At 48.2% G+C, this 15,870-nt stretch overlaps 1 protein-coding gene across 1 annotated transcript in view; it reads left to right on the top strand.

Moving 5' to 3' along the window:
- The first annotated feature begins 1,961 nt into the window (after positions 1-1,961).
- Positions 1,962-15,870, top strand: part of LOC129832512 (1-phosphatidylinositol 4,5-bisphosphate phosphodiesterase eta-1-like) — an 86,027-nt gene continuing 72,118 nt past the window's right edge. The window contains exon 1 of the mRNA XM_055896632.1: positions 1,962-2,136. Within this exon, the coding sequence (XP_055752607.1) occupies positions 2,060-2,136 (77 nt within the window). The 5' untranslated portion in view covers positions 1,962-2,059. The remainder of the gene's footprint in view (positions 2,137-15,870) is intronic.

Raw genomic sequence — 15,870 nt, 5'->3', positions numbered from 1 at the left:
CTAGATAATAACACACTGCACTAGATAATAACACACTGCACTAGATAATAACACACTGCCCTAGATTATAACACACTGCCCTAGATTATAACACACTGCCCTAGATAATAACACACTGCCCTAGATAATAACACACTGCCCTAGATAATAACACACTGCCCTAGATAATAACACACTGCCCTAGATAATAACACACTGCCCTAGATAATAACACACTGCACTAGATAATAACACACTGCCCTAGATAAGACACTGCCCTAGATAATAACACACTGAACTAGATAATAACACACTGCCCTAGATAATAACACACTGCCCTAGATAATAACACACTGCACTAGATAATAACACACTGCCCTAGATAATAACACACTGCCCTAGATTATAACACACTGCCCTAGATAATAACACACTGCCCTAGATAATAACACACTGCCCTAGATAATAACACACTGCCCTAGATAATAACACACTGCCCTAGATAATAACACACTGCACTAGATAATAACACACTGCCCTAGATAATAACACACTGCCCTAGATAATAACACACTGCCCTAGATAATAACACACTGCCCTAGATAATATCACACTGAACTAGATAATAACACACTGCCCTAGATAATAACACACTGCACTAGATAATAACACACTGCACTAGATTATAACACTGCACTAGATAATAACACACTGCACTAGATTATAACACTGCACTAGATAATAACACACTGCCCTAGATAATAACTCACGGTGCTTGATAACACACTGCCCTAGATAATAACACACTGCCCTAGATAATAACACACTGCACTAGATAATAACACACTGCACTAGATTATAACACTGCACTAGATAATAACACACTGCCCTAGATAATAACACTGCACTAAATAATAACACACTGCCCTAGATAATAACACACTGCCCTAGATAATAACACACTGCCCTAGATAATAACACACTGCCCTAGATAATAACACACTGCCCTAGATAATAACACACTGCACTAGATAATAACACACTGCCCTAGATAATAACTCATGGTGCTTGATAACACACTGCCCTAGATAATAACACACTGCCCTAGATAATAACACACTGTGCTTGATAACACACTGCACTAGATAATAACACACTGCACTAGATAATAACACACTGCCCTAGATAATAACACACTGCCCTAGATAATAACACAATGCACTAGATAATAACACACTGCCCTAGATAATAACACACTGCACAAGATAATAACACACTGAACTAGATAATAACACACTGCCCTAGATAATAACACACTGCCCTAGATAATAACACACTGCCCTAGATAATAACACACTGCACTAGATAATAACACACTGCACTAGATAATAACACACTGTGCTTGATAACACACTGCACTAGATAATAACACACTCCCCTAGATAATAACACACTGCCTAGATAATAACACACTGCCCTAGATAATAACTCACGGTGCTTGATAACACACTGCCCTAGATAATAACACACTGCACTAGATAATAACACACTGTGCTTGATAACACACTGCACTAGATAATAACACACTGCCCTAGATAATAACACACTGCCCTAGATAATAACACACTGCCCTAGATAATAACACACTGCCCTAGATAATAACACACTGCACAAGATAATAACACACTGCCCTAGATAATAACACACTGCACAAGATAATAACACACTGCACTAGATAATAACTATGAATTTGAACTGTGAAATTGAAACTCGAAGAAAAATATATATATTTTTGGAAGGGAATTAATTTATATAAATATTTTACTTGTGAGTGAGTGACAGAGAACTTGGGAGGTAGGAGTGGGATTCAGTGAGAATTATACTATTCAATCCCCCCATCTGCAACCTAAGGGCAACAGAGAGATTTTTCAGGAACCCGTTCCAAGAGTACTGTTCCGGGTTTTAACACGTTGCCCGGTCACTTGAATGGGAACGCGGTAGGGACTCGGTCCGGACAGTTAGGCATTCTCCTTTCACTACTAGACGGGAAAAGGATATTATTGATTTGCTAGTATACTTCATGACAAGGAATAACCTGAAGGAATATTATTCAGGTGACATTTTATTAGAAGTTGACTCTGGAAAGAACGGACTAACGTAAGTATTTAGTTCCTTTGTTGGACTAGCATTTAATGGGACAATCGATGAGGTATATGTTACAAGTGTTCTTGTGTGCTCTTCGATGGTCAACATCATTTATTTTTTTCTCTCGCTTGGCACAGCGTCCGTTTCTGAGTAAAGTGAGCATGTTACGGTTGACAATGTTACAGTTGCAATGTTGTTTTCACGAGATGAGCTCGTGCAAGAAGACTGCAGTCGGAGGAGCCAAGCAACTTGCTGACCAATGCACCTGCCCTTATCTTTCAGTTAAAAGCGACGGTGGCTACCACATAAAACAATGGCAGTCTATGTTTTGAATGGGCTAACTGACCAATGTTTTGTCAACATTTTTCTTACATGCCTACAGAGGTTTTATAGTTTTGTCGTTTATAAGTGACATTGCAAAAAGCTATTTATTCAAACTAAAGCTTTAAGTTTTTTGATTAGGCAAATGTTATTGTATATTTATTTATAAACACACATATTCGGTTGTTCATTAAGTGAGCATTGAAAGTATATGTTTCATGTGACATCAAAATCATGAATTCATCTGCAAGATTGATTAACACCAAAGTTGTGAATGTTTTATGCATTTGACAATAATTGGGGATTTCTGCTTAATTTTCCTTTGCGACACCGATTTGCAAAAGTATTGCATTGATGGTGAATAACAAAGGCTCCCCCTAAAGATAGACACAGGGTAAACCCCCCTCTGAATCCTTAGGGATTTTCGGAGAGAGAGTGTGGATGAGGTATAGAGGGGCATTTGATAAATGACATCCCACGGACAAAGCCCTAAAGGTGCTCACCCAACCCTCTCAACCGCATTGTGCGGGTTAACTGCAATCACCACAAGGCAAGTCTTTGTTCGGGTCTACCGGTATGTACAGCTCGGTTGTAAACCGATACAGGCGTGTTCGCCCGGCTTTGGTGGTTCTAGAGTCAGTTACTTATTTGTTTCTGAGTCAAAAAAAAAGAGCCATAAAGTTGGAGCCTTTATAGTTATTAATCACATAAACTGCGCTATAGTCCCGGGACGCTGTTGGTCCCGAGAGTCGCACGAGGATTCATAAAGATAAATAAATATGCCCATTAAAATAACAGGATCAAGCGCTCAGTACCCCAGATTCCCCACACGTATCCCTCCTCTACCAGGCACCACATCCAGGGATCAGAATGCTAAGTACCCCAGCTTCCCCACGCGTATCCCTCCTCTACTAGGCTCCACATCCAGGGATCAGAATGCTAAGTACCCCAGCTTCCCCACGCGTATCGCTCCTCTGTCAGGCTCCACATCCAGGGATCAGAATGCTAAGTACCCCAGCTTCCCCACGCGTATCCCTCCTCTACCAGGCACCACATCCAGGGATCAGAATGCTAAGTATCCCAGCTTTCCCACGCGTATCCCTCCTCTACTAGGCACCACATCCAGGGATCAGAATGCTAAGTATCCCAGCTTTCCCACACGTATCCCTCCTCTACTAGGCACCACATCCAGGAATCAAGCGCTCAGTACCCCAGCTTCCCCACGCGTATCCCTCCTCTACCAGGCTCCACATCCAGGGATCAGAATGCTCAGTATCCCAGCTTCCCCACGCGTATCCCTCCTCTACCAGGCTCCACATCCAGGGATCAGAATGCTCAGTATCCCCAGCTTCCCCACGCGTATCCCTCCTCTACCAGGCACCACATCCAGGGATCAGATCGCTAAGTACCCCACCCGTATTCCACCTCTACCAGGCACGGTAGCTCCACTACAGGGATCAGATGTCCAAGCCATGGGTGCCAGTCCGGGTATGGTTCAGTCAACTTGTCCTGGTCATTCATGGTTCCTCTGTCACAGTGATGATAAGGACCTATACTATGTTGACAGCACCTGTGTTTGTTATAGGAGGTCTTTGTGATGGGTGTGTTGTTTTCCTATGACATTGAGGTAGACATTGTTGAATGGGGCGGCAGGTACCCTAGTGGTTAGAGCGTTGGACTAGGAACCGAAAGGTTGCAAGATCGAATCCCCAAGCTGACAAGGTAAAAATCTGTCGTTCTGCTTCTGAACAAGGCAGTTAACCCACTGTTTCTAGGCCGTCATTGAAAATAAGAACTTGTTCTTAACTGACTTGCCTAGTTAAATAAATAAATGTTCCCCAACATCACACATGTTATTGTCCGTCTCTTGGACAGGATGATAGACAGTGCATCTGAAAAAGTAAGTGGAGTACTCTGGGTGGTTCAGTATGCTGGGTGTAGGGTTGGAGTGGAGTACTCTGGGTGTAGGAGTGGAGTACTCTGGGTGGTTCAGTATGCTGGGTGTAGGGTTGGAGTGGAGTACTCTGGGTGGTTCAGTTTGCTGGGTGTAGGGTTGGAGTGGAGTACTCTGGGTGGTTCAGTATGCTGGGTGTAGGGTTGGAGTGGAGTACTCTGGGTGGTTCAGTTTGCTGGGTGTAGGGTTAGAGTGGAGTACTCTGGGTGATTCAGTATGCTGGGTGTAGGGTTAGAGTGGAGTACTCTGGGTCATTCAGTATGCTGGGTGTAGGGTTGGAGTGGAGTACTCTGGGTGTAGGAGTGGAGTACTCTGGGTGGTTCAGTTTGCTGGGTGTAGGGTTGGAGTGGAGTACTCTGGGTGGTTCAGTATGCTGGGTGTAGGGTTGGAGTGGAGTACTCTGGGTGGTTCAGTTTGCTGGGTGTAGGGTTAGAGTGGAGTACTCTGGGTGATTCAGTATGCTGGGTGTAGGGTTAGAGTGGAGTACTCTGGGTGATTCAGTATGCTGGGTGTAGGAGTGGAGTACTCTGGGTGATTCAGTTTGCTGGGTGTAGGGTTAGAGTGGAGTACTCTGGGTGGTTCAGTATGCTGGGTGTAGGGTTGGAGTGGAGTACTCTGGGTGATTCAGTATGCTGGGTGTAGGGTTGGAGTGGAGTACTCTGGGTGGTTCAGTTTGCTGGGTGTAGGGTTGGAGTGGAGTACTCTGGGTGATTCAGTTTGCTGAGTGTTGGAGTGGAGTACTCTGGGTGGTTCAGTTTGCTGGTGTAGGGTTGGAGTGGAGTACTCTGGGTGATTCAGTATGCTGGGTGTAGGGTTGGAGTGGAGTACTCTGGGTGATTCAGTATGCTGGGTGTAGGGTTGGAGTGGAGTACTCTGGGTGATTCAGTATGCTGGGTGTAGGGTTGGAGTGGAGTACTCTGGGTGGTTCAGTTTGCTGAGTGTTGGAGTGGAGTACTCTGGGTGGTTCAGTTTGCTGGGTGTAGGGTTGGAGTGGAGTACTCTGGGTGATTCAGTACGCTGGGTGTAGGGTTGGAGTGGAGTACTCTGGGTGGTTCAGTATGCTGGGTGTAGGGTTGGAGTGGAGTACTCTGGGTGATTCAGTTTGCTGGGTGTAGGGTTGGAGTGGAGTACTCTGGGTGATTCAGTTTGCTGGGTGTAGGGTTAGAGTGGAGTACTCTGGGTGATTCAGTTTGCTGGGTGTAGGGTTAGAGTGGAGTACTCTGGGTGGTTCAGTATGCTGGGTGTAGGAGTGGAGTGGAGTACTCTGGGTCATTCAGTATGCTGGGTGTAGGGTTAGAGTGGAGTACTCTGGGTGATTCAGTTTGCTGGGTGTAGGGTTAGAGTGGAGTACTCTGGGTGATTCAGTTTGCTGGGTGTAGGGTTAGAGTGGAGTACTCTGGGTCATTCAGTATGCTGGGTGTAGGGTTAGAGTGGAGTACTCTGGGTCATTCAGTTTGCTGGGTGTAGGGTTAGAGTGGAGTACTCTGGCTGATTCAGTATGCTGGGTGTAGGGTTAGAGTGGAGTACTCTGGGTGATTCAGTATGCTGGGTGTTGGAGTGGAGTACTCTGGGTGATTCAGTTTGCTGGGTGTAGGGTTGGAGTGGAGTACTCTGGGTGATTCAGTATGCTGGGTGTAGGGTTAGAGTGGAGTACTCTGGGTGGTTCAGTTTGCTGGGTGTAGGGTTGGAGTGGAGTACTCTGGGTGATTCAGTATGCTGGGTGTAGGGTTGGAGTGGAGTACTCTGGGTGGTTCAGTTTGCTGGGTGTAGGGTTGGAGTGGAGTACTCTGGGTGGTTCAGTTTGCTGAGTGTTGGAGTGGAGTACTCTGGGTGGTTCAGTTTGCTGGGTGTAGGGTTGGAGTGGAGTACTCTGGGTGATTCAGTATGCTGGGTGTAGGGTTGGAGTGGAGTACTCTGGGTGATTCAGTATGCTGGGTGTAGGGTTGGAGTGGAGTACTCTGGGTGATTCAGTATGCTGGGTGTAGGGTTGGAGTGGAGTACTCTGGGTGATTCAGTATGCTGGGTGTAGGGTTGGAGTGGAGTACTCTGGGTGGTTCAGTTTGCTGAGTGTTGGAGTGGAGTACTCTGGGTGGTTCAGTTTGCTGGGTGTAGGGTTGGAGTGGAGTACTCTGGGTGATTCAGTATGCTGGGTGTAGGGTTGGAGTGGAGTACTCTGGGTGATTCAGTATGCTGGGTGTAGGGTTGGAGTGGAGTACTCTGGGTGATTCAGTATGCTGGGTGTAGGGTTGGAGTGGAGTACTCTGGGTGATTCAGTATGCTGGGTGTAGGGTTGGAGTGGAGTACTCTGGGTGATTCAGTATGCTGGGTGTAGGGTTGGAGTGGAGTACTCTGGGTGGTTCAGTTTGCTGAGTGTTGGAGTGGAGTACTCTGGGTGGTTCAGTTTGCTGGGTGTAGGGTTGGAGTGGAGTACTCTGGGTGATTCAGTATGCTGGGTGTAGGGTTGGAGTGGAGTACTCTGGGTGATTCAGTATGCTGGGTGTAGGGTTGGAGTGGAGTACTCTGGGTGGTTCAGTTTGCTGGGTGTAGGGTTGGAGTGGAGTACTCTGGGTGATTCAGTATGCTGGGTGTAGGGTTAGAGTGGAGTACTCTGGGTCATTCAGTTTGCTGGGTGTAGGGTTAGAGTGGAGTACTCTGGGTGGTTCAGTATGCTGTGTGTAGGGTTGGAGTGGAGTACTCTGGGTGATTCAGTTTGCTGGGTGTAGGGTTGGAGTGGAGTACTCTGGGTGGTTCAGTTTGCTGAGTGTTGGAGTGGAGTACTCTGGGTGGTTCAGTTTGCTGGGTGTAGGGTTGGAGTGGAGTACTCTGGGAGATTCAGTATGCTGGGTGTAGGGTTGGAGTGGAGTACTCTGGGTGATTCAGTATGCTGGGTGTAGGGTTGGAGTGGAGTACTCTGGGTGGTTCAGTTTGCTGGGTGTAGGGTTGGAGTGGAGTACTCTGGGTGATTCAGTATGCTGGGTGTAGGGTTAGAGTGGAGTACTCTGGGTCATTCAGTTTGCTGGGTGTAGGGTTAGAGTGGAGTACTCTGGGTGGTTCAGTATGCTGGGTGTAGGGTTAGAGTGGAGTACTCTGGATGGTTCAGTTTGCTGGGTGTAGGAGTGGAGTACTCTGGGTGGTTCAGTATGCTGGGTGTAGGGTTGGAGTGGAGTACTCTGGGTGATTCAGTTTGCTGGGTGTAGGGTTGGAGTGGAGTACTCTGGGTGATTCAGTATGCTGGGTGTTGGAGTGGAGTACTCTGGGTGATTCAGTATGCTGGGTGTAGGGTTAGAGTGGAGTACTCTGGGTGGTTCAGTTTGCTGGGTGTAGGGTTGGAGTGGAGTACTCTGGGTGATTCAGTATGCTGGGTGTAGGAGTGGAGTACGCTGGGTGTAGGGTTGGAGTGGAGTACTCTGGGTGATTCAGTATGCTGGGTGTAGGGTTGGAGTGGAGTACTCTGGGTGGTTCAGTTTGCTGGGTGTAGGGTTGGAGTGGAGTACTCTGGGTGGTTCAGTTTGCTGAGTGTTGGAGTGGAGTACTCTGGGTGGTTCAGTTTGCTGGGTGTAGGGTTGGAGTGGAGTACTCTGGGTGATTCAGTATGCTGGGTGTAGGGTTGGAGTGGAGTACTCTGGGTGGTTCAGTTTGCTGAGTGTTGGAGTGGAGTACTCTGGGTGGTTCAGTTTGCTGGGTGTAGGGTTAGAGTGGAGTACTCTGGGTGATTCAGTATGCTGGGTGTAGGGTTGGAGTGGAGTACTCTGGGTGATTCAGTATGCTGGGTGTAGGGTTGGAGTGGAGTACTCTGGGTGGTTAAGTTTGCTGGGTGTAGGGTTGGAGTGGAGTACTCTGGGTGATTCAGTATGCTGGGTGTAGGGTTGGAGTGGACTACTCTGGGTGGTTCAGTTTGCTGGGTGTAGGGTTAGAGTGGAGTACTCTGGGTGGTTCAGTATGCTGGGTGTAGGGTTGGAGTGGAGTACTCTGGGTGGTTCAGTTTGCTGGGTGTAGGGTTGGAGTGGAGTACTCTGGGTGATTCAGTTTGCTGGGTGTAGGGTTGGAGTGGAGTACTCTGGGTGGTTCAGTTTGCTGGGTGTAGGGTTGGAGTGGAGTACTCTGGGTGGTTCAGTATGCTGGGTGTAGGAGTGGAGTACTCTGGGTGGTTCAGTATGCTGGGTGTAGGGTTGGAGTGGAGTACTCTGGGTGGTTCAGTTTGCTGAGTGTTGGAGTGGAGTACTCTGGGTGGTTCAGTTTGCTGGGTGTAGGGTTGGAGTGGAGTACTCTGGGTGATTCAGTATGCTGGGTGTAGGGTTGGAGTGGATTACTCTGGGTGATTCAGTATGCTGGGTGTAGGGTTGGAGTGGAGTACTCTGGGTGATTCAGTATGCTGGGTGTAGGGTTGGAGTGGAGTACTCTGGGTGGTTCAGTTTGCTGGGTGTAGGGTTGGAGTGGAGTACTCTGGGTGGTTCAGTTTGCTGGGTGTAGGGTTGGAGTGGAGTACTCTGGGTGATTCAGTATGCTGGGTGTAGGGTTGGAGTGGATTACTCTGGGTGATTCAGTTTGCTGAGTGTTGGAGTGGATTACTCTGGGTGGTTCAGTTTGCTGGGTGTAGGGTTGGAGTGGAGTACTCTGGGTGATTCAGTATGCTGGGTGTAGGGTTGGAGTGGATTACTCTGGGTGATTCAGTATGCTGGGTGTAGGAGTGGAGTACTCTGGGTGATTCAGTTTGCTGAGTGTTGGAGTGGATTACTCTGGGTGGTTCAGTTTGCTGGGTGTAGGAGTGGAGTGGATTACTCTGGGTGGTTCAGTTTGCTGGGTGTAGGGTTGGAGTGGAGTACTCTGGGTGATTCAGTATGCTGGGTGTAGGGTTGGAGTGGATTACTCTGGGTGATTCAGTATGCTGGGTGTAGGGTTGGAGTGGATTACTCTGGGTGATTCAGTTTGCTGGGTGTAGGAGTGGAGTGGAGTACTCTGGCTGATTCAGTATGCTGGGTGTAGGGTTAGAGTGGAGTACTCTGGGTGGTTCAGTATGCTGGGTGTAGGGTTGGAGTGGAGTACTCTGGGTGGTTCAGTATGCTGGGTGTAGGGTTAGAGTGGAGTACTCTGGGTGGTTCAGTATGCTGGGTGTAGGGTTGGAGTGGAGTACTCTGGGTGTAGGGTTGGAGTGGAGTACGCTGGGTGTAGGGTTGGAGTGGAGTACTCTGGGTGATTTAGTTTGCTGGGTGTAGGGTTAGAGTGGAGTACTCTGGTGATTCAGTATGCTGGGTGTAGGGTTGGAGTGGAGTACTCTGGGTGATTCAGTATGCTGGGTGTAGGGTTGGAGTGGAGTACTCTGGGTGTAGGGTTGGAGTGGAGTACGCTGGGTGTAGGGTTGGAGTGGAGTACTCTGGGTGATTCAGTATGCTGGGTGTAGGGTTGGAGTGGAGTACTCTGGGTGATTCAGTATGCTGGGTGTAGGGTTGGAGTGGAGTACTCTGGGTGATTCAGTATGCTGGGTGTAGGGTTGGAGTGGAGTACTCTGGGTGGTTCAGTTTGCTGGGTGTAGGGTTGGAGTGGAGTACTCTGGGTGATTCAGTTTGCTGGGTGTAGGGTTGGAGTGGAGTACTCTGGGTGATTCAGTTTGCTGGGTGTAGGGTTGGAGTGGAGTACTCTGGGTCATTCAGTATGCTGGGTGTAGGGTTGGAGTGGAGTACTCTGGGTCATTCAGTATGCTGGGTGTAGGGTTGGAGTGGAGTACTCTGGGTGATTCAGTTTGCTGGGTGTAGGGTTGGAGTGGAGTACTCTGGGTCATTCAGTATGCTGGGTGTAGGGTTGGAGTGGAGTACTCTGGGTCATTCAGTATGCTGGGTGTAGGGTTGGAGTGGAGTACTCTGGGTCATTCAGTATGCTGGGTGTAGGGTTGGAGTGGAGTACTCTGGGTGATTCAGTATGCTGGGTGTAGGGTTGGAGTGGAGTACTCTGGGTGATTCAGTTTGCTGGGTGTAGGGTTGGAGTGGAGTACTCTGGGTCATTCAGTATGCTGGGTGTAGGGTTGGAGTGGAGTACTCTGGGTCATTCAGGATGCTGGGTGTTGGAGTGGAGTACTCTGGGTGGTTCAGTTTGCTGGGTGTAGGGTTGGAGTGGAGTACTCTGGGTCATTCAGTATGCTGGGTGTAGGGTTGGAGTGGAGTACTCTGGGTCATTCAGTATGCTGGGTGTAGGGTTGGAGTGGAGTACTCTGGGTGGTTCAGTTTGCTGGGTGTAGGGTTGGAGTGGAGTACTCTGGGGTCATTCAGTATGCTGGGTGTAGGGTTGGAGTGGAGTACTCTGGGGTGATTCAGTATGCTGGGTGTAGGAGTGGAGTACTCTGGGGTGATTCAGTTTGCTGGGTGTAGGGTTGGAGTGGAGTACTCTGGGGTCATTCAGTATGCTGGGTGTAGGGTTGGAGTGGAGTACTCTGGGGTGATTCAGTATGCTGGGTGTAGGAGTGGAGTACTCTGGGGTCATTCAGTATGCTGGGTGTAGGGTTGGAGTGGAGTACTCTGGGGTGATTCAGTATGCTGGGTGTAGGAGTGGAGTACTCTGGGGTGATTCAGTTTGCTGGGTGTAGGGTTGGAGTGGAGTACTCTGGGGTGATTCAGTATGCTGGGTGTGGGGTTTGAGTGGAAACTATCCTCTTTGTTAGTGAGTCCTAATGAATAATTGAACTATTTCTCTCAGAGGACTAGAGGAGTAGAGGAATGGAGGAGGTTCACTATTGTAAAGTGGCTGTTCCACTGGATGTCATTAGGTGAATGCACCAATTTGTAAGTCGCTCTGGATAAGAGCGTCTGCTAAATGACTTAAATGTAAATGTAAGTGAACCGATCTCTTTGTGGGTCCACGTCTGTAGTGTGTCAGTCAAGACACATAATAATGGTTGTATGTGTGAGAAATGGAGCTTTAGAAAGAGAGACAGAAAGTGTGAGAGAGAGGACAGGAGTATGAGGTGGGTATGCACTCTAAAAAGAAAAGGTTCCTGTACTATCCTTTAGGGGTTCTTCAAATTGAAACTGTGGGGGAACCCCTATAAGTTCTTTGAAGAACCCTTTAAAAGGATGGTTCCTCAAACAACCTTTTGGGGTACATTTTTGAACCCCCCCCCCCCCCCCCCCCGTTAATATTAAAAATAATAATAACAACAATAACACTATATTTTAGTTCTCAGTGTTTATTATGATTTTAGTGGCAAAGCAGAATAAAAAAATCTACATATGAGGTAGACTCCCAGCAGAGCCCCAAGTCCAATGGGTTTATCCTCTGGCTTGTTAATGTGTTGACGTTCTCCGTGTCCACAGCCAGAATGATTTAGCAGTACATGGTGATCTAACAGGTTTCCTGTTGTATTCATCAGAGGTGTAGGGAGGATGAAGTCTGTGAATCCAACAAATATTAAAAGATAGAGAGTATCATTATAAAACAATATCAATATAGATCATAACAAGGGACAAACCTTAAACTGAGGAGATCTTTACATTTTTCAGTTAAGTGACTGCACCTGCTGTCCTTTCAAATTCAAATTCAAATTCAAATGTTTCAGTTAGGCAGTTAGTGTTTTTTCTTCTTGCAGGAACCTAACTAAGGAGGTTCCTCGATGAACCCCAAGTCCTATGGGGTTCTTGGAATGACCTTTTGGGGGCCATTTTCAGTGCCAAGAACTGAAACTGAACCTAAGGTTCTTCAGAGTACTTTCAGGATCTTAGAAGAACCCTTGTTGAACCCCTAATTTGTGTGTGTGTGTGTTCTCTGTGTCTCTGCCTAGTGCCCACTCTCTCTTTCTAAAGACTTCCCAGTCATCTCATACAAGGCACTCTTTTCATCTCTCTGACCTTATTTGGGATGTTAAAAAAAATATACTAACACAGAGATAAAGATCAATGTTCAATGATGGAACTGTTGAGACAGCTGAATTCAGACAGTCTATGACTGTTTTTGCTCTACGGTCTAAAGATGGACAAACAGTACTATTGCCACTTTTTTCTTGTTTTTCAAGCGAAGGTCTTTTAAGGGAGTATGCCGAGCACACTTGTTTGGTTCGCCTAGCTGAGTTTGGCTAAAGCTTGCTGACGCCTTTCCCCCCTCTCTCTCTCTACTGTCTTCCCTGTCTCCCCCCTCTCTCTCTCTACTGTCTCCCCTGTCTCCACCCTCTCTCTCTCTACTGTCTTCCCTGTCTCCACCCTCTCTCTCTCTACTCTCTTCCCTGTCTCCACCCTCTCTCTCTCTACTGTCTTCCCTGTGTCCACCCTCGCTCTCTCTACTGTCTTCCCTGTCTCTACCCTCTCTCTCTCTACTGTCTTCCCTGTGTCCACCCTCGCTCTCTCTACTGTCTTCCCTGTCTCCACCCTCTCTCTCTCTACTGTCTTCCCTGTCTCCACCCTCTCTCTCTCTACTGTCTTCCCTGTGTCCACCCTCGCTCTCTCTACTGTCTTCCCTGTCTCCACCCTCTCTCTCTCTACTGTCTTCCCTGTGTCCACCCTCGCTCTCTCTACTGTCTTCCCTGTCTCCACCCTCTCTCTCTCTACTGTCTTCCCTGTCTCCCCCCTCTCTCTCTCCACTGTCTCCACCCTCTCTCTCTCTACTGTCTTCCCTGTCTCCCCCCTCTCTCTCTCTACTGTCGTCCCTGTCTCCACCCTCTCTCTCTCTACTGTCTTCCCTGTGTCCACCCTCTCTCTCTCTACTGTCTTCCCTGTGTCCACCCTCTCTCTCTCTACTGTCTTCACTGTGTCCCCCCTCTCTCTCTCTACTGTCTTCCCTGTCTCCCCCCTCTCTCTCTCTACTGTCTTCCCTGTGTCCACCCTCTCTCTCTCTACTGTCTTCCTTGTCTCCACCCTCTCACTGTTGACTACCTCAATGCTCTGTATCACTTCCTGGTAGAAGAGGTCAGGGAAGATGTCTCAGTTGGAAGAAGAAGGGTCAGTGCTTGAGAAGTGTAGCAGGTGTGGTCTGAGGTTAAAGGATAAAGTTCAGGGCACTGCCCCTAAACAAGTCATTTGATTTTTTTTACCTGTATTTAACTAGGCAAGTCAGTTAAGAACAAATTCTTATTTACAATGACGGCCTACACCGGCCAAACCCGGACGACACTGGGCCAATTGTGCGCCGCCCTATGGGACTTCCAATCATGGCCAAATGTGATGCAGCCTGGATTCAATCCAGGTACTGCAAAAGACCACTGCGACCATTGCGCCACTCGGGAGTCTCCCCCCCCCCCCCCCCCCCCCCACTAAACCACCTGGTATCTGATAACAGGAGAGCAGTGGAGGCTGGTGGGGGGAGCTATAGGAGGACGGGCTCATTGTAATGGCTGGAATGCAATTCATGTGGTTTCAAACCCACATTAAAAAACAACAACAACAAAAAAGCGATGAGCTCACGAGAGTTGTTATTCCCAAGTGGTCTCCTGTCCCAGTACTGGTGGTCTCCTGTCCCAGTACTGGTGGTCTCCTGTCCCAGTACTGGTGGTCTCCTGTCCCAGTACTGGTGGTCTCCTGTCCCAGTACTGGTGGTCTCCTGTCCCAGTACTGGTGGTCTCCTGTCCCAGTACTGGTGGTCTCCTGTCCCAGTACTGGTGGTCTCCTGTCCCAGTACTGGTGGTCTCCTGTCCCAGTACTGGTGGTCTCCTGTCCCAGTACTGGTGGTCTCCTGTCCCAGTACTGGTGGTCTCCTGTCCCAGTACTGGTGGTCTCCTGTCCCAGTACTGGTGGTCTCCTGTCCCAGTACTGGTGGTCTCCTGTCCCAGTACTGGCCACAAGCTTATGTTTTTGACCCCGTTTTCTCCACGAATTAGGCTCATCTCTGCAACTCCTCAATGGGCTCGGGAGAGGGCGAAGGTCGAATCATGCATCCCCCCCAAAAACATGACCCTCCTGGCCGTCCTGGGAAACATGACCCTCCCGGCCGTCCTGGGAAACATGACCCGCCCGACCGTCCTGGGAAACATGACCCGCCCGACCGTCCTGGGAAACATGACCCTCCTGGCCGTCCTGGGAAACATGACCCGCCTGGCCGTCCTGGGAAACATGACCCTCCTGGCCGTCCTGGGAAACATGACCCTCCTGGCCGTCCTGGGAAACATGACCCGCCTGGCCGTCCTGGGAAACATGACCCTCCTGGCCGTCCTGGGAAACATGACCCGCCCGGCCGACTACTTCTTATCGCATCGGCTGTAGTGGCACCTCAACACTGCAGTGCTTTGCTTTTTACCGCTGCGCCACCCAGGACGCACTCATTCCAGCCATTACAATGAGCCTGCCCTCCTATAGCTCCTTCCACCAGCCTCCACTGCTGGAGAGTTTCCCAGTCCTAAACCACATGGTAACTGATAACAGGAGAGGATAGCAAACCCAGAGGTACAGACTAAGCTATGCTTACTCAGTGGTACTTCAGCTGATAGTAGGGACATGGAGAGCATTAGGTCAGGAGGGTTAAAGAAGGGTCTGGGGAGTGTTGCAGAGAAGAGGCAGGGTTAGGATACTGGCCGGGCCAGCCATGATGAAACTCTGCTCTGCTCTGTCCTGTTTGCAGCGGCCCTGCAGGTATTTGGAGAAGACTGACTTCTCCCTGGGCTGGCTGTAAATAATAGATGACATCTTCAAACTCCAAATGATACATGTCTGAATTACTTCAACTCTTAGCCTTAGAATTGCCCTATGCTCGATTGAGGATAAGTGAGTGTGCGTGCGTGGGTTTGTGTGTTGTAGCCAGCAGGACAGGCCGCTGTGACCTTGGGCTCTGGTCGAGCTTGATAAAAAGCAGCAAGGAGGGAATCCTACACCTGTGGAGGTATTGCACCAATCCACAGGACAGTAAGACACTCCACTTTAACCCTACACACTGACAGAGAGGGGATAAATACATGTACAGTAAGTGTCATATTGGATCGTGTCCATGTGTGTGGGTTTCACCTAGGTACACAAAAACACAGGGATCGTTTTACCGTGTCGTTTTCATAATCCTATTTTAGAGTTATTCCCAGAGTTATTCCCCTTGCCTGTTATAGTAGTGTAGTAGCCTAATAAATAGTGTCCCCTTGTCTGTTATAGTAGTGTAGTAGCCTAATAAATAGTGTCCCCTTGTCTGTTATAGTAGTGTAGTAGACTAATAAATAGTGTCCCCTTGCCTGTTATAGTAGTGTAGTAGCCTAATAAATAGTGTCCCCTTGTCTGTTATAGTAGTGTAGTAGACTAATAAATAGTGTCCCCTTGCCTGTTATAGTAGTGTAGTAGCCTAATAAATAGTGTCCCCTTGTCTGTTATAGTAGTGTAGTAGACTAATAAATAGTGTCCCCTTGCCTGTTATAGTAGTGTAGTAGCCTAATAAATAGTGTCCCCTTGTCTGTTATAGTAGTGTAGTAGACTAATAAATAGTGTCCCCTTGTCTGTTATAGTAGTGTAGTAGCCTAATAAATAGTGTCCCCTTGCCTGTTATAGTAGTGTAGTAGCCTAATAAATAGTGTCCCCTTGTCTGTT

This window comes from Salvelinus fontinalis, chromosome 33 (assembly GCF_029448725.1).
Source record: "Salvelinus fontinalis isolate EN_2023a chromosome 33, ASM2944872v1, whole genome shotgun sequence".
Classification (NCBI taxonomy): domain Eukaryota; kingdom Metazoa; phylum Chordata; class Actinopteri; order Salmoniformes; family Salmonidae; genus Salvelinus; species Salvelinus fontinalis.
This window is presented reverse-complemented; position numbering and strand designations above follow the sequence as displayed.